This window comes from Oryctolagus cuniculus, chromosome X (genome assembly GCF_051225735.1).
Source record: "Oryctolagus cuniculus isolate XC-2025 breed Fujian yellow rabbit chromosome X, ASM5122573v1, whole genome shotgun sequence".
Classification (NCBI taxonomy): Eukaryota; Metazoa; Chordata; class Mammalia; order Lagomorpha; family Leporidae; genus Oryctolagus; species Oryctolagus cuniculus.
Window position 1 is genome coordinate 5,529,960 of NC_142888.1, and position 24,740 is coordinate 5,554,699.

The 24,740-nt window shown below is 48.1% G+C and overlaps 1 protein-coding gene across 10 annotated transcripts in view; it reads right to left on the reverse strand.

The window, feature by feature from the left end:
• Positions 1 to 24,740, reverse strand: part of SH3KBP1 (SH3 domain containing kinase binding protein 1) — a 378,310-nt gene that overhangs the window by 319,462 nt on the left and 34,108 nt on the right. For 7 of the 10 annotated variants that reach the window (XM_070067164.2, XM_070067168.2, XM_070067166.2 and 4 more), the window contains exon 2: positions 8,422 to 8,579. In XM_070067164.2, coding sequence (XP_069923265.1) covers positions 8,422 to 8,579 — 158 coding nt within the window. Of the gene's footprint in view, positions 1 to 8,421; positions 8,580 to 8,734; positions 8,821 to 24,740 lie in introns of those variants that run through there. The other 3 variants (XM_089324878.1, XM_070067162.2, XM_089324880.1) reach the window with 2 other exon arrangements.

Sequence of the window (24,740 nt, forward strand, 5' to 3'; positions counted from 1 at the left end):
TCAAATTAAAAAAAAAAAAAACTTAACAACAACAACAAAAAAGAGGAGCCTGCTGTGGAGCAGCAGTTAAGTCACCCCTGCTGTGCCAGTGTCCCATATGGGTGCCAGTTCAAGTCCTAGCTGCTCCACTTCTGATCCAGCTCCTTGCTAATGGCCTGGGAAAGCAGCACTTCAAAGATGGCCCAAGTGCTTGGACCCCTGTATCCACATAGGAAACCTGGAAGAAGCTCCTGGTTCCTGGCTTCAAGCCTAGCCCAGCTCTGGCCATTGTGGCCATTTGGGGAGTGAATCAGTAGATGGAAGACCGTTCTCTTGTTCCCTCCCCCATAACCTTGCCTTTCAAATAAATAAATAAATTTTTTTTTGACAGGCAGAGTGGACAGTGAGAGAGAGAGAAAGGCCTTCCTTTGCCGTTGGTTCACCCTCCAATGGCCACCGCGGCCGGCGCGCTGTGGCCGGCGCACTGCACTGATCCAAAGCCAGGAGCCAGGTGCTTCTCCTGGTCTCCCATGTGAGTGCAGGGCCCAAGTACTTGCGCCATCCTCCACTGCACTCCCGGGCCACAGCAGAGAGCTGGCCTGGAAGAGGGGCAACCGGGACAGAATCCGGCGCCCCAACCGGGACTAGAACCTGGTGTGCCAGCGCCGCAGGCAGAGGATTAGCCTAGTGAGCCGCGGCACCGGCCTAAATAAATCTTCTTTAAAAATAAATAGAAGAAGAAGAAGCCATATGGGGCCAGCACTGTGGCATAGTGGGTTAAGCCTCTGCCTGTGGCACTGGCATCCCATATGGGCACAGGTTCATGTCCCCACAGCTCCTCTTCCAATCCAGCTCCCTGCAAATGTGCCTAGGAAAGCAGCAAAAGATGTCCCGAGTGTTTGGGCCCCTGCATGTGTGGGAGACCCAGAAGAAGCTCCTGGCTCCTGGCTTTGGATCGGCGCAGCTCCAGCCATTGCGGCAAACTGGGGAGTGAACTAGCAGATGGAGGACCTCTCTCTCTCTTTCTCTCTGCCTCTCTCCTCTCCTCTCTCTCCCCCAAGGCTGGCAAGGCACAGGTTTCTGCTTCCCAATGGCATGGCCTGGCGTGCAGACTCAGGGGGACAGCCAGGAATTTTCTCTTGAGGCACCGAGAAGGTACAGAGCTGAAGGTGGATACCAAATCCCAACACTTTGGGTGAACACACTCAAACCAGACACTGAGCAAGGATCTGATAAACAAATCAAGAAAACGCTTAAGGGGGCAGGTGTTCGGTCCAGTGGTTGACACAGTTAGGATACCTGCATCCCTCATCAGAGTGCCTGAATCTGATACGTGCGTCTGGCTCCTGATTTCAGCTTTCTGCTAACATAGACCCTGGCAGGTGGCAGGTGATGGACCAGACAGCTGAGTCCCCAGCACCCATGTGAGAGATCTGCCCTGAGTTCCTGGCTCCCAGCTTCAGCCCCGCACACTTCGTCACTGTAGTCATTTGGGGAACGAACCAACAGATGCACGCACATTCCCCCTCACACTCTGTCTCTAAGTAATTTTTTTAAAGGCTTAAAGTATTGTGGTAGGTATTAAGGTAGGTATTGTGGCACAGCAGATTAAGCCACCCCTTGGGACGTTCACATTCCAAATCAGGGTGCCTGTTCAAGTCCCAGCACCTCAGTTTGCAATCCAGTCTCCTGCTAATGCGTCCTGGGTGGCAACAGATGATGGCTCAAGTGCTTGGGCACCTGCTACCTGTATGGGAGACCTGGATGGAGTTCTAAGCTCTTGGCTTCAGCCTGGCCCAGCTCTGGCTACTCCAGGCTTTTAGAGAGTGAACCAGTGGGCAGAAGACATGTTTCTCGCTCTCTCTCCCTCTGTCATGCTTCCTTTCAAGTAGACGAAAATAAATATTTTTAATTGCTTAAGGTAGGCTCTCTGACAGTGGTAATATCGACATAGAGGCACACAAATAAATATGGGATTCCACAAGGTTACCCAATTCATTCTGGGGACAAATTATTCTTAAGCTAAATAGAACATATGTGAAAAGCCATTTCAAAACTGCAAACCTATGCAATAATTATTATTATTACCTAAAGACACATTTTCAGCTTTTAGAATTCTCTACATGAGTTTTGGTTATTGTTAAATTTCACTGGATCCACCTACCACTGAACGTTCCATAATAGGCCTACAACATTTCCAGTAAGGGAAGACCTGAAAATAGAGTGGGCCATCTGACAGAACTGAAATTTCTCTTTCTGCCAAATGTGCCAGCCACAAGCAGTGCAGCCCCAAGCACACCTGCCCTCGGTGGAACAGGCACCTCCCAAGAGCACGACTCCCTCCTCAACCTGGTAATATGGCAACCGATTAAGAGCAAATAAGTGGGGCCCAGGGGAGAGGCCGGATTCCCTCACCAGTAACAAGGACGGTGGCACCCGCACCAGGTGGCCGGCCACTGTGCTAAATGACTGCCAGCGCCAGCGCCGTCTCATTCAATTCTCAAGGCAGCCTGATGAGGAAGTCCAGGCTTCTCAAAAGGAAGCAGACGACCCCGCTGAATGAGGGGCATCCGAGACAGGATCCAGAGAGAATTCCAAAAGGTGGCCGAGGGATACAGAAAGCTCGAGGCAGTTTCTAGTCCAGGACTGAAAACCAGAGAACCCCCAGACCTGACTGGCGGAGGGGAGGGAAGGGGAGGGGAGGGGAGGGGAGGGGAGGGGAGGGGAGGGGGAAGGACTGGATAGAAACAGCCATTGTCTGCCAAGGCACACAGGCAGACCCAGGCAACCCCCTAGCCCTGGATCCAGCTCACTCTAGCCCATCTCTTGCCAGGGCTCCCTTCGAGTCAAAGCAAAGGAAAGGCACCAGGCAGTAGCCCACGCTGTGGCCAGCAATGGCCTAGCCCTAGGCTGGGCAGTCCTCCTGGTGTTCTGCACCACATCACTCAGGTCACAGGAGAGGGGTCCTTTGTGGCTCTGAGTGAGAGGGAGGGTCAGCTTCGGCAGCCCTGGGGAAGATTCCTACCTGGGTTTCTGTACCCTGATTCACTCCTGCCCTCCACGAATGCATGCAGCACCCCAGCCAGTCTTAAGCCCCGGAACCAAGTCCATAGGTTTTCTAAGTACCTTCCACAGCGGTACTCTGATCCCATGCATTTGTGGTTTGTAATAAGAGGGCACTAGGCCCACAGGACACAGTAAAGACTTTCAAAATAGGCTTACACGCAAAGCTGGAGCCAATGCTGCCCTCCCTTCTGACTCCTCCCCACAGTCCTCCTCTCCTTCCCGTAGTCCTCTCCTCAAGATTCTCCTCTTCCCTTGGCCCTTCCCTCCCCAACTTCCCACAATTCTCCTCTTCCCACAGTCCTTTCCTACTTATGATTCTCCTTTCCCATGATCCTCCTCTCTTTCCTACATGCCTTTTCAGCCTCCCACAATCCTTATCTTTTTCCTACAGTCCTCGTCTACTTCCCACCATTCTCTTTTCTAAGGTACTTCTCTCATTCATACAGCCCTCCTCTCTGTCCCACAGTCCTCTCTGCCCACAGTCCTTCTCAACTTCCCACAGTCATCCTCTTCTCCCCAAGCTCCTTATATCCTTCCCACAGTTGTCTTCTCCTTCCCATGATCCTTCTCTCCTTCCTTTAGTCCTTCCCAACCTCCCACAATCCTTCTCTCCTTACCCAGGTCTTTCTATCCTTCCCACAGTACTCCTTTCCTTCCCACTATCCTCCTCTCCTTGGTCCTCACTCACCTTCCCACCATTCTCCTCTCCTTCCCACAATCCCCTTCTCCTTACCAAAATCTTTCTCTCCTTCCCATAATCCTCCACTTCTCCTTCCCTTAGTACTTCTTTCCCTCCTATAGTCCTTCTCAATTTCCTACAATCCACCTCTCTGGTCCTCCTCTCCTTCCCACTATCCTCTTCTCTTCAAGGTCCTTCTATCTGTGCCACATCTTCTTCCACTATTCCTTCTCTCCTTCTTACAGTCCTCAGCTTCCCACAATCCCCCACACCTCAGTCCTCTTCTCCTTCCCACCATTCTCCTCTCCTTACCAAGATCCTTCTAGCCTTCCTACAATCCCCCCTTCCCACCTCCTCCTCAACTTCCCACAATCCTCATCTCCTTGGTCCTCCCCTCCTTCCCACAATACTCCTCTCCTTCCCACAACCCTCCTGTCTTTACCAAGGTCCTCCTAATATTCCCACATTCCTTCTCTCCTTCCTACAGTCAGTCTCAGATTCCCGCAATTCATGTCTCCTTGGTCCTCCTCTCCTTCCACTATGACCAACTTCCCACAATTCTCTCCCAAAGGTCCTATCATTCCCAGAGTCCTCTTTTTCTTCCCATTGTCCTGTTCCTTTCCTCCTTGCTATACTCCTTCTTAAGTTCCCATAATCCTCCTCTCAGTACTTCTCTCCATCCCAGCATTCTCTTCTCCCTCCTACAATCCCCTTCCCCTTACCAATGTCTTTCTCTCCTTCCCATAATTCTCCTCTCCTCCCCAAGGACCTCCTAAACTTCCAAAAATCCTCTTCTCCTTCCCACAGTCCTCTCTTCTTCCTAAAACCCATTTCAACTTCCCACAATGCTCCTCTTATTGTTCTTCTCCTCTTTCCCTAATCCTCTTCTCCTCCCCATGGTGCTCCTAACCTTCTCACAGCTCTCTTCTCCTTTCCACTGCCCTTTGTTCCTTCCTACTATCCTTCTCAACTTCCCACAATCCACCTCTCCTTGGTCCTCTTCTCCTTCCCAAAATCCTCCTCTCCTCACCAAGGTCTTTGTTTTTTTGTTTTGAAAAATAAATATTATTTGTTTATTTGAAAGGCAGAGTTACAGAGATAAAGGTGAGTCAGAGAGAGAAATATTCCATCCACTGGCTCATTCTCCAAATGGCTGCAATGGCTGGAGTGGTTCCAGGCTAAAGCTATGAGCCTGGAACTCCATCAAAGTCTCCCAGGTGGGTTGTAGAGGCCCAAGCACCTAGGCCATTATTCACTGTTTTCCAAGCACATTAGCAGGAATCTGGATCTGAAGTAGAGCAGTCGAGACTTGAACCAGTGCCCAAGTATGATACAGGTATCACAGATGGTAGCTTAACCCATGCCACCACACCAGCCCCTACCAATGTTTTTCTATCCTTTCCACAATCCTCTCTTTCCTACCACACTTCTCAACTTCCCACAATCCTCCTTTCCTTGGTCTGCCTCTCCTTCCCATCATTCTCCTCTCTGTCCCACAGTCCTCCTCTCCTTACCAATCTTTCCTTCCCCATGATTCTCTTCTCCTCCTAAAGCTCCTCCTATCTTTCCCATAGTCCTCTTTTCCTTCCCATGATCCTCACCTCCCTCCTACATTCCTTCTCAACTTCCCACAACCTGTCCTTGGTTTTCCTCTCCTTTCCACAGTCTTCCTATCTTTATAAAGCTCTTTCTATCCTTCCCACAATCCTCCTCTCCTTCCTGTTATCCTTCCCAGCTACCCACAATTCTGCTCCCTTCCCACAGTCTTTTTCAAAGCCCTCCTCCATTTCCCACCATTCTCCTATCCTCCCCCATAGTCCTATTTTATTAAACAAAGTCCTTCTATCATTCCCACAATTCTCTCTTGCCCAAGGCCCTATCCTTCCCACAGTTCACTTCTCCTTCCCATGGTCCTTCTCTCCTTCCTACAGTTCTTAACCACGTCCCACAATCCTCCTCTCTTTGTTCCTCCTTTTCATTCCACCATTTTCTTCTTCCCACAATCCTCCTTTCCTTACCCTTCCCACAGTACTCATCTCCTTTCACCATCTGTCTCAGCTTCCCACAGTCCTTCTCTCCTTGGTCCTCTTCTCCTTCCTACAATCCTCTTCTCTTCCTTGAGGTCTATCCTTCCCACAGTCCTCTTCTCCTCCCCATGGTCCTTCTCTCCTAACTACAGTCTATTTCAACTTCCCACAACCCTCCCCTCCTTCCCACCATTCCCCACTCCTCTCCCAAATCCTCCTCTGCTTCCCAAGGTCCTTCTTTCTTTCCTGTAGTCTTTCTCAGCTTTGGCCAATCCTCCCCTCTTTCCTAGAGTCCTTCTTTCCTTCCCATGATTCTACTCTCCTCACAGTTCTCTTCATCCTTCTTTCCCTCCCAGTCTCTCAACTTCCCTCAGTCCTCCTCTTTTCCACAATCCTTCTCAAATTGCACAATCCTCCTCTTCTTCCCATAGTCCTACACTCCTACCCACAGTTCTCCTCTTCTCCCCATGGTCCTCCACACCTTCCCCCAGTCCTTTTCAACTTCCCACAATTCTCTCCATTCCACAAACCTCCTCTCCTTCCCAGCCCAAATCCTCCTCTGCTTTCCAAGGTCCTTCTCTCATTCTCACAGTCCTTCTCAAGTCCCCACAATCCTCCTCTCCTTACCCCAGCCCTTCTGAACTTCCCACAACCCTCCTCTCCTTCCCACAATCCTTTTCAACTTTGCACAATCCACTGCTTCGCACAGTACTTCCCACCTTCCCATGATTCTCCTCTTCTCCCCAGTTCCCTCCTCCCCATTGTCCTTGTCTCTTTCCTATAGTCCTCCTCTCCTTCCCCTACTCATCCTCCTTTCCTTCCCAGCATTCTCTACTCCTCCCCAAAATCCTCCTCTGCTTCCTAAGGTTCTTCTTCCCTTCCCACACTCCTTCTCAAATCCCCACAATCCTCCTCTCCCTACACCAGTCTTTCTGAACTTCCCAAAGCCTCTGCTCCTTCCCACAATCCTTTTCAACCTTGCACAACCCACTGACTCCCACAGTACTTCTCACCTCCTCATGTTTCTCCCCTTCTCCCTGTTGTCCTTGTCTCTTTCTCACAGTCCTCTTCTCCTTCCCTCATTCTCTCCTTCCCAGGTCCTTCTATCTTCCCACATCCTTCTCTCCTTCTCACGATTCTTCTCTCCTCTCCACAGTTCTCTGTTCTTCCCCCATGGTCCTTTGCTTTCCTTGCCGCAATTCTCTTCTTTCCACAGTGCTCAATTTCCCCCGATCCTCCTCTCCTTCCCGTGACCCTCCTCTCCCTCCCACAATCCTCCCTGCTTTCTAGAGTCCTCCTTCTCTCTTTCTCATACTCTTCCTTCATCCCTACTCCAACCACTGCCCCTTGAATCTCAAAAAACCTCCTTCCACACTAGAATTTGGTTCAACTTTATGGACGGTCCTTTCCCAGAACTGGGGGCTTTGTTTGGAAAGGCAAAAGAACTAACTCCTGCTTACACATCAACAGAGGCAATCTGTGGGGGTCCCAATGTAATGCTTTCCTACTCTTAAAATGGGTCACAGCTGCTGGACTCAAGTGCAGTGGGGGCGGGGTGTTTATCTAAATACAGAAAGCAATGTTTATCAGCACATTACCAATAAAACTGTCCCCAGTTTCCAGTACATTAAAGAGAAAAGGAAAGAGGAAATGTTAGCAGAATCGCCCTGAGGCAAAATCCTGAGGAAACATTCAACCAGGTTCCTCGGAAGGAAGTAGACAGCCCAGAGGCTGAACGCGCACAGCACTTCCCATGTTTTTCACCAATGATACCTTGTCAACAAACCCTCACACCCAGGTCTTGGGGCTTCTTTGGGGAGACCACCTTCTTTGGGGAGGCTACAGCTCCCCATACTATCTACCCCTGTAGCCAAAGCATACTCCTCTGTGTAGGATCTGGTATCAGAGCGACTACAGCGGACGGCCTGCAGCCTTCTCCACACAGTTCTTCCTAACCAGAAAACCTGGCCTCTGCTGGGGCATGTCTACGGTACAGACTTTTAAACCTAGTTAGCATTTCTCATGAGGAACGGCCACCAGGTGATCTCTTCTTTCCCCAACGATTCAAACTATTACTTACAACCATGGGAGGTAGCATTCACTAACACGACTGAGAAACTTTTTCTGTAATCAACCTCTAGATGACTTCTGCAAAGGGTATAATTTTCCAAGTCCTACTGAAGGCTCACATTGAGTGTTTCATGGGCATCGGAAGGCCAAAGGAAAATAACACTGCTCCCAACAGAAAGACACATGAATACGAAAGTGGTTAAAAGTATAATTTCCATTCTGCCTGGAGTTTGACTGCCACGTCACATAAGTGATCAAAACTGAGTTCCACCTCCATTTCCTATGGCATGGGAAAAGGTAAAATTTTTTTGAACTCAAAACAAGTAAACCAGTATATAAATCAAACAATTTTACCAGTTGTAGATTTTTCCAGCGATACAGTTTGTACAGAGATCACTCTGGGCTTTAAAAAAACCATTTCAGAACAGCAACCCCAGACAGCAAGGGCAAAGCTACACATGCTCTTGAAATCACACGGAGGATCAAGCCTTCAACGCATCCCTTAGGAGAGTGCCAGGGATTCATCCTGCAGCACCCCCACAGCCTTTGCTCAGCAGAGCCCACACAGGAGACAGGAAAAGGGTTTAGCTTTGTACTCACTCTTACAAAGTTGTCAGGGAACAAACCTCTCCTGCCGTTGATCTGTCCTTCCCACCAGCCTCCATCCTCCTTCCTGATGTTGGTGATGACCTCACCCACGCTGATCGTCAGCTCATCGTCGTGCTGGGCCTGGTAGTCAAACTCCACTATGGCCTCCACTGAAAGGGACAGGGAAGAAAGAACTTAGCTCAGGCGTTAGAGACGTCTGGGGCCCAGCACCCCTGGAAAGACAATAAAATCATATTAAAGGGACTTCCCTTCTATGAATATTCAAAGTAACAGGGCCACATAGAGCAATCTGATTTTGGTTAACCTGAAGCCCAGAGCACAGGAACCACGAAGTGCTGGTCTGTGGTCAGAAAATAGGTAGGGTGGCCAACCCGTGTCAGGACCAGCAGGGGCTTCAGAGGGGAAGCTGCACAACGACAGCCAGCTAAGAACACTGGCTCCACCCAAAGGGAGCCCAGCATCATGCCACCGCAGTCGGAGACTGCAGACAACACACGTGAGTTTGGCTTTTGGGTTTCCTCCTCGCGCACCAGTACTAACTGTGCTGCTAACCTCTCTGGGTCTCAGCTGTGCAAAACATGGGCGGTAATAGCCACCCTACTCTCAACAGTAGCACGTGGAAAGATGGCTGCTATGGAGGGCCTAGCTGGTCAAACAGGGTCTCTGGCCACGTTCGTCAGAGCCCGCAGTGCGCCGTCCTCGGAGGAGTCCCAGGCGGCGGCGATGTGAAGGTAAATGGCTTTCCTGATCGATGGTGATCTCTCATACTAGGTAATAAAAGGAGGCCACAGGGGAGGAAGACAGGTCTTTTTGTTGACAAAGTGCCAATGCAAATTAGCCGCGCTAACCCATCCAGCAATTAGTTAACTAATCCATTAATCGACCGTGCAATTCATTTAGACTTTGGGCTCCTCCCCATACCCACCTCAATACGAACCAATTTCATGACCTTTTTCCTTTTCCACTTGCAGCTCCACACGAATAATGAATGAGTGACAAATGAATACAAGAATAGCAAAAATTAAATGAAACCCCAAGTGGTAAATTAGCAACTTAGAAATTACAGTAACATAATGGAAGAGGAAAAGTTAAATGATCTCCATAAAGAATTCACTTATTAAAATTAACTCAAATGGATTACAGATCCAAATATAAGAGCTAAAACTGTCAAACTTTTATAAGAAAGCATAGGAGGAAAATCTCAGTGACCTTGGCTTTAGCAAAGATTTCTTGGATAGCAGACAACGTAGCTCTAACACGCTCTATAGCAAAGTATGGTAACCACAGTCTATGATTATGAATTACGCATTCAAAATAACTAGAGGGGCGGGTGTTGTGGCGCCGGAGACGAAGCCACCATTTGGGACACCGACATCCCACATCAGAGTGCCAGTTCAAGTCCTGGCTACTTAGCATTTCCTGCTCCTGGGAGGCAACAGGTAACAGCTTAAGTGCTTGGGCCCCCTGCCACCCACATGTGAGATCTGCATGGAGTTCCTGGCCCCAGGCTTTGCTTCTGCATCTAGGGAGTGGCCCAGCAGATGGAAGACCGCTGTGACTCTTCCCTTCAAATAAAATAAATAAATCTTTTTAAAAAAAATAAGTAGAAGAGAAGGTTCCTAACACATACAAATGATAATATTTGAGGAAACAGGAATGCTAATTACTCTAATTTGATCATTACACATTATATGCATGTATTGAATTATAATATTATATCCCATAAATAAGTACAAATATTATGTCAACTCATTTTTTAATTAAATTAAAATTAGAGTGTATGAAATTGAATTTCACAGCTCTAATAATTTTGTGTACATCTACAAAAAAGTGAGGCTAACAGGGTAAGCAAGTCCCACCACATGGGCTTTGCATATCCATTAGGGACAAAGCCTCAAGATACTTCCGGTTCAGAAGAGCTGTCTGTGCGCACTGGGACACTCGTCCTGTGCACTCACAACGCCAGCTGCCCCAGATGCTGCACCAGCAACTCCAAGCGGAGCTTCCTTCCTGAGACCCTTCTGTTCATTCTGAAATCAGTCAACTGCCGCACTGTCCCAGGTCTGCCCAGAGTGCAGAGGGAGGCGGGAGAGCACAAACGAGGCCAGCTCTCCTCTCTCCCCCTGGTTCCTGGAAGCACGCAGCACAAACCCTCGCCCTCTTCAGCGCTGCTCTGTCTCCTAACAGCAAAGGTGGGGCGAACCAGGCTGCTGGAAGAAATGCTTTCCTCGCGCCACCTAGATTTCCACCTGTTGCTGCTTTGCAAGAGGAACGGAGGGCACTGTAACCACTGCTCCGGCACCAGACACTTTTCCCTACAGCATCTCATTTAATCCTCACGCTAGAGGATGCCCATGTCCCCACTGACAGAACCCAAAACTCAGCAAGGGCATTCTGCTGCTTTTTTGCACTTGTGTGGTCCACCACGGGATGCAGCCACTTCAGGAATCTGAAGATGAAACGAGAATGCACATTCGATTTATATTAATTTTAAAAAGAGAAAATCCAACTTCCCTACTATCTCATGTATAGGATGACATTGGCTCCTTCATTTAGACTGAGGTGCAGGGAGCAGCCTGAGGGCCAGTGGGACCTGAGAGTACTGGATGAGGAGCCCCAGGGCAATAAGCAGCAGCTCTCACCAGCATGGGGCGCCCTGCAGTGGTGTGTCACCTCTGGGCAAGGCCTCTGTATGAATACAAAACCTTTTAACTAAAATCACCCTCATTAAATGGATTAGAGGTTTGAAAAGACTGGTGTAAACAAAGTTAGGGGTTATAAACAACACAGCACCAAGGCCCTGTTAAAAAAAGAAATGGCAGAGCTGCCACCTCAGCTCCCTGCGAGTTCTTTGCTAGCCACGTGGGGAGGGGAACACAAGATAAACCAACCAGATCTTGGGGGGCAGAGGGGGGCCCACAACCCTCAATTCCCAAGACAATTTGTAATCTGGATTTACTTCTACCCTTGACATGAGTGTCCGATTTCAGAAGCACAGAAGCCAACAGATTAGCAAGGTAACCTAACTATGTGCCTGGATCAAGAAGGGAATGTCTTTGTCCTCCATCAGTGTCTAGAGCTATACGCACGCTGCCTTGTATTTTCCAAAAGTTCTCTACGCCTGACAATTAGTGTTTAGGAGCTTCTTGTGGATTTTCTCAATTTCAAATTAGAATAGCCACACACACACACACACACACACACTGAACATCCCTAATTGAGAAATCACAAATTCAAAATGCTCCAAAACCCAAAACTTTCTGCTTTCTAGGCACCAACATGATGCACAAGTGGGAAATTTCATACATGAAACTCTGCTTCACGCAGTTATATAAATGACATAAATCACCTTGAGGCTATTGCTCAAGCCGATTATGATACATAAATGAGTTTCATGTTTAGACTTGGGTCCCCATCCCCAAGAGACATCATTATACATATGCAAATATTCCCAAATCTGAAAGAATGTGAAACCCAAAACACTTCTGATCTCACATACTGCAGATAAGGGATAATTCAACCTTTACACACGTATGTATATATGTGTATGTATACACATAACAAATTTTTAAAAATACAGAGACATTTATAGTAAATTATGTTTTAATGATAGCGATCCTGTCTTAAGAAAAGGCTTAGGCTCCTAAGGCCAATGCCATTAGCACCTGCGATGAAAGCTCACAGCCATCCTGCAGGAGACCATCCAAGGGTGCTGGGTGGAGCTGTGGGAGGCAGCAGAGCCCAGCACTGCCATCAGGGGAGTGCTAGGTTTCTAAGGAGGGGTGCAGTCAAGGCACGCATCTCACTGCTGAACTTAAACCCTGTGTATTTCAGGGACTCAGAAGCTGGCCAACTCGTGGAACACAGCCTTCTTCCTTCTTTCCCAGAAAGCACGGTGCATTTTCTGTGTCTCTACTTGAATTTCCCTAGGTATACCTGGAAGAGGACAAAAGGAATTCACTTCAAAGGCAGGGTTACGGAGAAGTAAACTGCCTGCAATGTGCCGGCATTCAGGCATTCCGCTTCCCCTCTGATACCTCACGAGGAACCCCAGGACCTGCCTTAACTGATACCTGCTCCCGAGAGAGGCTGGGACGAGCGATTGGGGACGCAAACAGGAGTAAACCATAACGGCATAAGCTTTGAGTCTTCTTCCCAATATCCTATCTGGTTGGTCTTTCTTGATATACCGTTTCTTTAAACTCCAAGTTTAGAGAAAAATTCAACCCCTTCTCCAACCTCAAGCAACCTCAGTGCGCCAGTGAGGAGTCAGACAAGTCAACAGCAGTCAGGGTGGTCCCAGTAGAAATCAGGGTAAAGTGCCTGCCCTGCCTCCTTAGGAATCTCCAATCTTCCCCTGAGAATAGCAAGGGAGTGGGGACTCCACCCTTCTGAGCTCCCAGTCTATAGTAAAACAAACTAGGTGTCCCACTCTTCCGATGGCTCAGACAGGGTAAAAAGACTGCAAATCAGCTCTTTTAATGGGTTTTGTCCTTGCTTTGTAACTAAATGTCAACCTGATTGTCAAGGTTTTTTCTCTAAAATTGTGTTTAAAAACCCCACTACCACCAGCCCCTTCGGATTCTGCCTCTCTTGGAGCCCCCTCCAGGCCACTCTAACTGGAGGTCTCTGACTCGAATAAGTCTTGTGTAGATGCTTTTAAATGCTTTCTCTCTGCCTTACCCCGTCAGAAATTCTCCTTCCATGTGAGACAACGACCCGAGGTAATGACATGTTCTCTGTCACTGTTTCACCCGTAACACGCCCTCCCAGCTTTCTGGACCCTGAAAGCCTGCTTCTCAGCTCCTCCAGGCCCTAGGCCTCGCTGGTCCTGCCCGCGAAGGCCATCCCACATAGTGGTGGCTGCATGTTTCCTCCCAGAAGGCCTTGTGGTGAGGTGAGTGGCGGTGAGGTCTGGATCACCGTTAGTTCAGTGGTGAGCATCCATGAGGCACGGCCAGTACCCAACAGCTCATCCTGCATTTTATAATGGCAGACAGCACTCTGCCCAACAAAGGTGCTACCAAAATGCCACGTGTCAATCACATTTCTGCAAATTGAGTCATATTCTTCAGTGCACTAAGGGAGCTTGCTATTTAAAATACCCTGTGGTTCATTCTTTTGTAACATGAATAGTCACTTCCTGATTTACCTTTCCTGTCAAGATGAATTTTTTACATATCAGGTTTCTCTAAGAGGAAGAAGCCTGCCTATGGCTTTGTCAAGGGTTCATAAAGCATGAGCACACGTCTCCTCCACCTCCTCTAAGGGCCCTTTCCTGCGTCCTCCCGAAGCCTCTGAAACGTTCCAGACTCCGCTGTCCCAAACAGTGTCACTAGCCAGGCCTGAATACTGCGTACTGCGCTTGAAGTGTGGCTGGCTGAATGGAGAGGAGCTGTACAACATACACCAAGATGCAAAGACTCATTCAGGAAAAGGGAATGTCAGTTGCCCCATCAATAATTTTCAAGCTGACTGCATGCTAAAATGATACTTTGCATGTCTTGGGTTAAAATAAATGTATTATTCGCATTAGTTTCACCTGTTTCACTATTTACTACTGTGGCTACTAGAACATGTAAAATCACATACACGTTGTGGGTTATATTTCCATTAGGCAGCAATGGTTTAGGAGGATTCTTGGCCAAGAGGCGACGAAGACTTCAGAGTGCACAAACCAGCCAAAACAGTCACAAGAGCCCCGGAGGAAGGCTGCGGCTCCTGCAGCCATTTCCCTGCCTTTGGGACGTTTCAGGTAGCTGCAATGAGGACAGAACCTAACCTAAGACTTCTGGAAGATGGTACCCTTTGGAAAGCTACCTCTGGGCATGAACACAAAATGAAAACATTAAGCTAAGTAAAAGATATCAGAGGTGTAACAGGACAACAGTAAACAAAATCTCATACATAAAGGCCCCATAAGTTACAAAACTCAATACTGTCTCCCAACCCGAAAAAGAGCACCCGCCAGCCGTGTGCTCTGCCTCCACAAGTCGGCCTCATCTACAGTGCTGCTGGTTAACCCCGCTTACAAAGATACAGCCGGGAGAGACAAGAGATGTGCTGAGAGTTGCAAAACATTTCAACCTCCCCTAACTCACCTTCAAACTTGCAGAAGTGTCTCCTTCCAGAAGAAAAGGGGAGACGCGTGCTTTGTGAGCTTTGTGGCTGTCACGTGGCTAAGCCATCAGCCAAACAGCTTTCTCAAGGCTAACGGGGGCGGGGGAGGCATTTCCAAGGTGGCCTCTGGGATTCAGCCTACTCCCCCCCCCCCGCCCCTTGGAGCGCTGTCCTTCCTCTGCCAGGCGCTACCCAGTTTCATCTTGGCTTACGCCAACTGGGCCCCAAGTTCCAAGTGGGAAAAGCCTTTGTCTGCCGCAGCACTCTCCCCCTCCCTCGCCTAGTATCTTCTTTGGCTCAATAAATACTGGAATAAAGCAGAAAGCATGAAGGAGACAGAAAGCTCGCCTTTCTTCACTGTAGACACATACACATGGCGTCGCCACGATCCCAGTGCAGTCTTCAGTGTAATCATGGGGAGTTCGAGACGGCCTGTGCTTCTCACTTACACACTTATTTTGTTGCGTGAATTCTGAAAAGTGGATTTTTTTATTTTAATCTTATACTTCAGTCCACTGATTGAAGACGGCACAGAAAATCATAAGCAATTTTTCACTAGAAAAACTTGCACCAAAAAGGATCGTGATTGCTGATCGTCAGTGATGGAAGGAGCAGCAGAGATCTTCTAAAGTTTGCACGTGAGGAACTAGGGCCTGGAAGCTTCCACAACTGAGGCTTAGAGACGCTGAGAGCTAAACACGGGCAGCATCAACACTCTAGAGTCCACTCTCCCAAACAACAGACCACAAGAGAGAAAGGAAGTTCTAAAGCAAAAACCACAGAAAACAGACCAGCGACATACAGACTTTCATGCCACTGGTGGAGGTGTCTTTTCCTCTTCTTCCACATATAGCCTTGTTTGTAGAATACCCAGAGAAAGTCACACCAACTGGACTGTGTAAGAAATCTAGGTTCAGAGAGTAGGCATTTAGCCTAACAGCTAAGATACCCCCACCCCATATCAGCATACCTGGGTTCGAGTCGGCTCCCTTCTGATTCCAGCTTCTTGCTAATGCAGACCCCAGCATGGCTCAACCGGCTGGGTCCCTGACACCCATCTGGGAGATCTGGATGGTACACCAGCTCCCAGCTTCAGTCCTGGCCCAGTATGGGCCTTTGTGGGCATTTGGGGGAATGAACCAGAAGATAGGAGTGTGTTCTCTATCTCCTTCTCCTTCTTCTTCTCCCTCTCCCTCTCTCTCTCCCTCCCTCCTTCCCTCTTTGCCTTCTCAAATAAATGAAAAGAAATTTTAAAAGAACCTATGTTCAAATATAAAGAGGCAGAAAATAGATCAATGGTTACCTGGGGAAAATGGGTACGAGGGATCTTTTTAGGGATGATGGAAATTTACTTTTAAAGGATTAAATTTAGGGCAGACATTTGGCTCAGCAGTTAAGTTGTCACTTGGGACACCGATATCCCCTATCAGAGTACCTGCGTTTGAGTCCTGCCTCTGCTTCCAATCCAGCTTCCTGCTAATGTGCACCCTGGGAGGCAGCAGGTGATGGGTCCCTGCAACCTACACAGGAGACCCGGCTTGGATTCCAGGCTCTAGGCTTCAGAATGGCCAAGCCCTGCAACTGGGGCTTTTGGGAAGCAGACCAGCAGACGGGAGCTATCTGTCTCTCTCTGCCTTTCAAATGAAATGAAAATAAATAAAAATGGGACTTGAGCCATGGCGTGGCAGGCTAAGCCTCCGCCTGTAGCACCAGCACCCCATATGGGCACCGGTTTGTGTCCCGGCTGCTCCTCTTCCAATCCAGCTCTCTGCTAATGTACCTGGGAAAGCAGCAGAAGATGGCCCAAGTGTTTGGGCCCCTCACCCATGTGGGAGACCCAGAAGAAGCTCCTGGCTTTGGATCCACCCGGCTCCAGCTGTTGCAGCCACTGGGGGGAGGGGGTAGTGAACCAGCAGATGAAGACCTTTAGACCTTTTTCTCTGTTTCTGTCTCTCTGTCTTTCTCTCTCTCTCTCTCCATAACTCTGCCTCTGAAATAATAAATCTTTTTTAAAAATAAGAAAATAAATAAGAATTTTTAAAAGATTTTATTTATTTATTTGAGAGGCAGAGTTACAGACAGAGAGAGACAGAGACAGAGAGAAAGGTGCTCTATCCACTGGTTCACTCCCCAAATGGCCCCAATGGCCAGGGCTGGGCCCATCTGAAGCCAGGAGCCAGGAGCTTCTTCCAGGTTTCCTACACAGGTGCAGGGGCCCAAGCACTTGGGCCATCTTCTACTGCTTTCCCAGGTGCATTAGCAGAGAGCTGGATGGGAAGAGGAGCAGCCAGGACACGAACGGGCACCCATATGGGGTGCCAGTGCCGCAGGCAGAGGCTTAGCCTACCACACCACAGCATCGACCCCAATAAAAAGTATTAAAAAGCATTAAATTATACACTGAAAATAGGTGAAATTTTATCCCTCAATATAGCTTTTTAAAAATAAAAATTAACTCTGCTTGATGTATATTTAGGAATTTATGATTGTAGATATATTCACTCATCCAAGTGGCTGGCTGACTGTGCTTGTGCCCCAGGGAGAGAGTACTTGCCCAGTTAAGGACGAAGTACTTGGAGGAACCTCCCCTCCCTCATGAAGCACAGTTTAATGACAGTATCTGTCAACGCGCCAGCCAAGGGATGGGCACAGGACTCACCCGTGACTCAGAGCAATGGGACAATGGCTGGAGATGACTGGAGCACATCTCCCAGCGGGGCCCTCAGCAGAGAAGAGATGCCTGGGGCTGCCCGCTTGCCATCTTTCTCAGGTTAGATCCTCCAGGCTCTCCTTCTGCCCCATAAACCATCCCAAGGCCTTCCAAGAAATCCTTTTCCTACCTTAGCTAAAAGAGAGTTTAATTCTGTTAGGGGTACTCCAATACACTCACACATCAATGTTTTTGAAATACATAGTCTTCCCCATGTGAGTCCAAGTTCTAACCAGCCAGCGCTTTCTCATTAGCATCAGGGTTGAGGGTCTTGGGCCTGAACTTCCCAAGTCAAGGCCACAGGTGCCGTAGGAATCTGTCAGCACAGTGCAGCTGACCCACATACCAGCTTTGCTTGCCTTCACAAACACACCGCTGAGAGGCACCAAACCAACGAGCATGCCATTCCCAGGGCCCGGGTCTCTTAGACACTGAACATCATGAGTGTCCCCAACGAAGACACGCTGGGAACTCAGACCCTAACAACAAACAGCCACTGGGCCTGACACCCCCCCCAAGCAACAGGCACCACCATGGCTGGTGCATGAGTTCCTACAGGGTTCAGCAATGTCTGCAGCCGGCCCAGGAGCACCCCAAAACCCTGGCCGTCAGCAGGGAAAAGGGGGGGAAGATCAATCAAGACAGAAGAGGAAAACAACCAGGCAAGCGTGTGGGAGGAACAAGAGGCCCATCATGGCTGCCTCAACAGCACCAAGAGCCCTCTCATCACTCAGTGCTTTGAGGGACAGCGCAAGGAGCCCTGGCCTCCCAGACTAACCCTCTTTCTTGTCACCTTTATCTAAACATCTTTACAGAAGACTAGAGGCCCAGGGCAGCTACACGATGGTTGCAACTGGTGTGTCACAAGGATGAAGCCGCTCTGTGAATGACAGTCACTCATCTTCAGGCAGCAAGGGCTCCCCTACTCATGCCCCCCATCCGCCCTCTGCAATGTGAGCCCTTCAAGGGCATAGCTGAGTATCCCTTCCTCTTCATTTGGTGTCTGTCACAGAGCAGGCACTCAGTAAGTGCTGGCGGGGGCCGGCGCTGTGGCGTAGTGGGCTAAGCCTCAACCTGCAGTGCCGGCATCTCATATGGGTGCTGGTTTGAGTTCCAGCTGCTCCACTTCCAATGCAGCTCTCTGCTAATGCACCTGGGGAAGCAGTAGAAGATGGCCCAGGTCCTTGGACTCCTGTATCCATGTGGGAGACCCGGAGGAAGCTCCAAGCCCCTGGCTTCGGATCAGCACAGCTCCAGCAGTTGGCCAATTGGGGGAGTGAACCAGAGGATGGAAGATCTCTCTCTCTCTCTCTCTCTCTTTCTCTGCCTCGCCTTCTCTTTGTGTATAACTCTTTCAAATAAATAATTAAATCTTTAAAAAAAATAAGTGCTGGTGATCAGGTGCCAGACGACACCAGGAATGCCCCCAAGAAAGTGCTGACCCCAAACCATCCCTTCTCATTCAGCACAAAGAACTGCAGGTCCAAGTACAAGCCTCCTTGTTTGACCTGAAGGCTCAAGAAAAGCCAACGGTCAATATGAGCAGCTGACCCCAGTTTGGCTCATGTTTGGCTCAAGTTTGGCCCAGTGATCCAAGCATCTCAGGTACTACTGTGGTCAGCTTTGAGTCCATGCCCAACTCTGCAGGGACCACTGCCCTGGAAAAAGGAAGAAGGACATTTGATCAATCAAAATCACAACACAGTACAGGCCGGGCCAGGCAAACAGTCACGAAGCCTAGGGGCCTGGGGTCTCTCCCAGCCTGCACTCGGAAGCCTCAGCCTCACCAGGGCCTGGCCTGTAGTAAACGCCCAGGAGCACAGGAACAATGGCTCAGGAAACATTTCCTGACTCACATTAACCCTTGCGGACCTAGCACATGGCTCTGTTAAAAACTGGTGTTAGGTAGGATAGGAATAACTTGGCCAGAAAGACCACCCCAGCCAGAGAGAAAGGGGCTTTTAAGTGAGAAAGCCCAGAAAGTACAGAGATGAAGTTTCAGGTTATAAAAGAACTAATGAAGACTAGCGACAACTGGTGAGCATGAGGTGATGGCTCCACGCAGCCAGCATGGAGGAGAAAATAAACAACATCCTAGAGAACCAACCAACACAAAGTCACTTTAGTCAGAACAGTTTTGGCACTTCAAGAAAACATAAGTTCTTTTTACTCCAGCAGAAGAGAGAATGCACATGAACGCTGCTTTCTGCAAGTATCAGACAGTTTCAAGGAACCCAACGGCTCCGGAATGAAAGATCTTCCTGCCTTTATGATGCTGGCCTGGTTCCCAGACACAAAGGAGACCGAGTGCTGATTAGAAAGTGACCCCTCCCCCATCTTCTTGGTGAGAATATCCCAAAGGTTTTGGTACAACCTGAATACATAAACTTTATTTTTTTTTGGAAGTTTTCTTTTTCTTTTTTTTTCTTTTTTTTTAACTTTTATTTAATGAATATAAATTTCCAAAGTACAGCTTATGGATTACAATGGCTTCCCCCCCATAACGTCCCTCCCACCCACAACCCTCCCCTCTCCCACTCCCTCTCCCCTTCCATTCACATCAAGATTCATTTTTGATTCTCTTTATATACAGAAGATCAGATAAACTTTATTTTAAAAAGCAGAAACCGGGGCTAGCACTGTGGTGTAATGGCCTGCAATGCCAGTATCGCATATGGGTGGTGGACTCAAGTCCTGGCTGTTCCACTTCTGATCCAGCTCCCACAGCAGAGAATAGCCCGCATCCTTGGGCCCCTGCACCCACATGGGAAACTCACATAAATCTCCTGGCTCCTGGCTTCAGCCTGGCCCAGCCCCAGCCCCTGTGGCCATTTGGGGAGTGAACCAGCAGATGGCAAATCTCTCTCTCTCTCTCTTTCAAATAAATAAATAAAACTTTTTTTTAAAAAAGCATAAATCATCAAGTATCTACTTACATATTCATTGAATTATGTGCAAAATCAAATCAAACCATTGCTTTCGAAATCAAAATCCAACCATTGCTTTCCCCTTCTAACACCTCCTCGTTTCATGGAAGTTTATTTAACAACCTGCATGGATACGGTATCTAAAGGGTCTGCTTAAACTATTTGATTCAAAGTAATCCATAGAGCCTTATAGCACAGGAAACGTTGTAAGGACTGCAACGGAATACAGCTCTTTTCTTGAGTACAGTGTGGAAGGAATGAGGAACTGGCTTCATATGTGGACATGCACACTCCAGTGTCGAAAAGCCGAATCAGCTGGAAGGGGCAGGTCAGAAGGACACCACGGTGACACTCAGAGCCATCCCACAGAAAACTGTGGTCAGGTCAGCACGGTAGGGGGTAGGGGCAAGCCTGAGTCACTGCACAGCCTTTGTGTCAACAAGAAAGGTGTTGTCTGGTGAGAACATAGACCTGAGATGAGACAAAAGCACAGTGAACCTTCACTGCCTTCCCTGGACAGAGTTAACAATGTTCTTCAGCCCCGCCCCACCGCCACCTTGCACCCCAGCACAGGGACCCTGCTACTACCAGCCCCTGGAAGGCAGAAGAGAAGTGTAAAACTGAAACTTGTGGGCCTCCCAAAAAAGGTCACATTGCTCAATGCATCTTCCTCCCTCAAGTGCTTAGCTGAGTGTTTGGCTCCATCAGGTACTCACGAAAGGCTTCTGCTAAGTGGGGGGGAAATTCAAGGATGAATTTGCCCAGAAGACAAGATCTCAGACAAATTGGGCTATGAGCAGAAGATAACAGCAAAGCAAGGGCTCTTCAAAGCAGTGCAGAATTGCAAACTGTGATAAGCTCTAACTACTTTGAGCTCCCTGCATCTAATCTGGAGCTAAAATCTAGCATATTTGCAACACCATAACTGCAGGTTATCTTCCGGAAGGGTGCAAGGGATGGCTTCATTGTTAAGTTTCACCAGTCCCGTTACACAGTGAGTCTATCAATACAGTAAGAACCAACCCTTGATAAGCCAAAGTGGTCAGCATTTTTTTTAAATATTTGGACAATTTTAACTAAATATTGTTAGTCAAATATCTACTTCAACAGTGTTTTTTTTTTAATGTATTTATTTATTTGAAAAGCAGAGTTACAGAAAGGTAGAGGCAGAGGCAGAGAGAGAAACGTCTTCCATCTGTTGGTCCACTCCCCAAATGGCCACAATGGCCGGAGCTGAGCCAATCCAAAGCCAGGAGCCGGGAGCTTCTTCCAGGTCTCCCGCATGGGTACAGGGGCCCAAGGACTTGGGTCATCTTCTACTGCTTTCCCAGGCCATAGCAGAGAGCTGGATCAGAAGAGGAGCAGCCAAGACTCGAACAGGCACCCATACGGGATGCCGGCACTGCAGGCGGCAGCTTTACCCACTAAGCCACAGCACCGGCCCCAAGAGTGCTTTCTTTATCAACTACAATTATTAATACTTTATTACTGTATCAGGAAATCACTTAGCACAAATCCACATAGAGTAGCACAAAACAGAAATGAAGTTAAACTCCAACATTTGCCCCTCCCTTTGAAGGTTACAATTTAGACAAGTTAAAGTGAGACAAACAGTAAGACCTAAATAAACTGGATTGAGGTTTAAATTTTTTGAAATGTTTACCAAAATCGAAACACAAGTAAATAAAAATAAGTGAATGAATAAAACTAAAAGGATCAACAGTCCTACACCAAAAGACTTCTACTCTAGAAGCCTGAGCCAAGATGAGCAATGTGTAGCTTTTTTTTTTCATAAATAATTATATTTAGCACCCAAATACCTTTCCTCACTAAAAAGAAGCCAGGTAGCCTGGGAGAAATGGCTGTTTCCAGGTCAGGAACATGAAAGGTAACAAGCCTGGAAGATCTTGTCATAGCAAGGAAGCTATCAGAGACCAGGGGACTGTCAAAAGAACTCAGACTGAGAGGCAGACGTTGCACTACAGTAGGTTAAGCTGCCACTTGGAACACTACATTCCACATCAGAACACCTGGGTTTGAGTCCCAATTCTGCTCCTGGTTCAGGCTTCCTCCTAAAGCACAAACCAGGGAAGGCAGCAACTGAAGGCTCAAACACTTGGGTCCCTAGGACCCACGTGGGAGACCCACACTGAGCTCCCAGCTCCTGGCTTCTCCTCGGGCCAGGCCTGCATGTTGTGAGCATTTGGGGGGTGAACCAGTGAATGGAAGAGAGATCTTCCCGCCCCTGCTAACCACCTTTCAATAAATAAATCTTTAAAAAAATAAAACTGAGAAGGGAACTTAAAGAGGCTCCCACTGCCCCCAAATGGGACCATATGAGTAGAAGCGATAATAAATGCAAAGAGGGCTGGTATCTCATATGTTATGTGATATCTGTCTCAGAGTGATGTTTTTAAAAAATCATCAGTCAGGGGCCAGCGCTGTGGTACAGCGGGTTCATCCTCCGCCTGTGGTGCTGGCATCCCATATGGCTGCCGGTTCGAGTCCTGGCAGCTCCTCTTCCTATCCAGCTCCCTGCTGTGGCCTGGGAAAGCAGCAGAAGATGGCCCAAGTGCTTTGGCCCCTGCAACCCACATGGGAGACCTGGAAGAAGTTCCTGGCTCCTGGCTTCGGATCAGCACAGCTCCAGCCGTTGTGGCCATCTGGGAAGTGAACCAGCAGATGGAAGACCTCTCTCTCTGTTTCGACCTCTCTCTGTAACTCTGTCTTTCATATAAACAAAATAAATCTTTAAAAAAAATCATCAGTCAGCTTTGGAAGATGCTACGGAGCCAAGTCACTGTTTTGAAAACTGGCAAATAAAAATAAAGAATCAAACATTTGTCCAATCTTTCCTATACGAATTCAAGACAAAGAGTTTAAAAGAGAAATCTCCCTTTGCAGGAGTAATCAGCTAATAAATGAAGGAGGCATGAAAAAATTAGACAACCAACATTTTGCAAGCTCTAATGTAGTCAAGAATCTGGGCGACTGTCACCAATGGCTGCGGACATTACAAAGAGAGGCAGGGTGGGCTTCTGGCACAGTAGTGGTTTGGGTCCTGGCTCTACTCCCAATTCCAGCTTCCTGCTAACACGCACCCTAAGAGGCAACAGCTGATGGCTCTAGTATCTGGGTCCCTGCCACCAAAAGGGGAGACCCAGATGGAGCCCCCAGCTCCAGGCTTTGGCTGCACCCAGTCCTGGCTATTGTGGGCATTTGGGGAGTGGTCCAGCAGATGAGAGATGTCTCTCTTCCTGTCATTCTCTGTATCTATGTTTCTCTGCATTGCTTTTTATTTTTTAAAGATTTATTTATTTATTTATTTATTTATTTATTTGAAAGGCAGCAGTACAGAGAGAGAAGGAGACGGAGAGAGCGAGAGTGATTCCATCCGATGGTTCACTCCCCAAATGGCTGCAACGGCCAGGGCTGGGCCAAGGCTGAAGCCAGGAGCCAGGAGCTTCTTCTGGGTCTTGCACATGGGTGCAGGGGCCCAAGCACTTGGGCCATCTTCCGCTGCTTCCTAGATGCATTAGCAGGGAGCTGGATCACAAATGGAACAGCCGGGACATGAACCAGAGCCCATATGGGATGACGGCATCACACACTATGCCACAACTCCAGCTCCTCTGCCTTTCAAGTAAATAAAATAAAATGAGAGAGCCAACTGGGGCCGGCGCTGTGGCACAAAGGGTTAAAGCTCAGGCCTGCAGCACTGGCATCCCATAGGGGCTCCAGTTCAAATCCCGGTTGCTCCACTTCCAATCCAGCTCCCTCCTAATGCACCTGGGAAGGCAGCAGGAGACAGCCCAAATGCTTGGGCCCTGTACCCACCTGGCTTTGTATCAGCTCAGCTCCGGCCATTGAGACCATTTGGGGAGTGAACCAGCAAATGGAAGACCTCTCTCCTCTCTCTCTGTCTCTCTCTGTCTTTCAAATAAATAAAATAAATCTTAAAAAAAAAAGAGAGAGAGAGAGGCAACCAGGCATCGTGAGCCTCAGTCATTAATATGTATCACCACCAGTGAAACAGTCCTGCCAACAAAAGGACATGGTGGGAAGCTAGATTTTAAAAAAACTCAAAGATAATCAACCAGTTAAGAAGTATAAACCTTCCAAAGCCGCAAACTCTTTCTTAAATATTTTAACTAAACATAAAAATTGGAGATTTGAAGTAGGTGTCTAACGATAAGGAAACACTGGTAGTTGTTATGGCTGTAAAAAATGCAGAGTCCTTATCTTTATAGAAGGCAGCATGCCTTCCAGCACTTCCGGAGTGCTGGACCGCTCTAAAGGTGCAAGTAGGAGGGTCATGTTCTACACCAACCGAAAAGATAAAGAGAAAAGTCTTAATGCTGGCGTAACCCTAGCTGGTGCAACAGCTATTTCGCAAGTGCTTCAGCTACCCATGTTGTGCTCGGAGGTGTGCTTGAAAAGGAAGTTGGTGTTTTTGGAAGGCAATGAGATATTTAAAGTGTACGTGCGTTTCAATACCTGACTTATTATTATGGGCACTACATACCTATAAGTACTTTAAAATAAAGAACTGA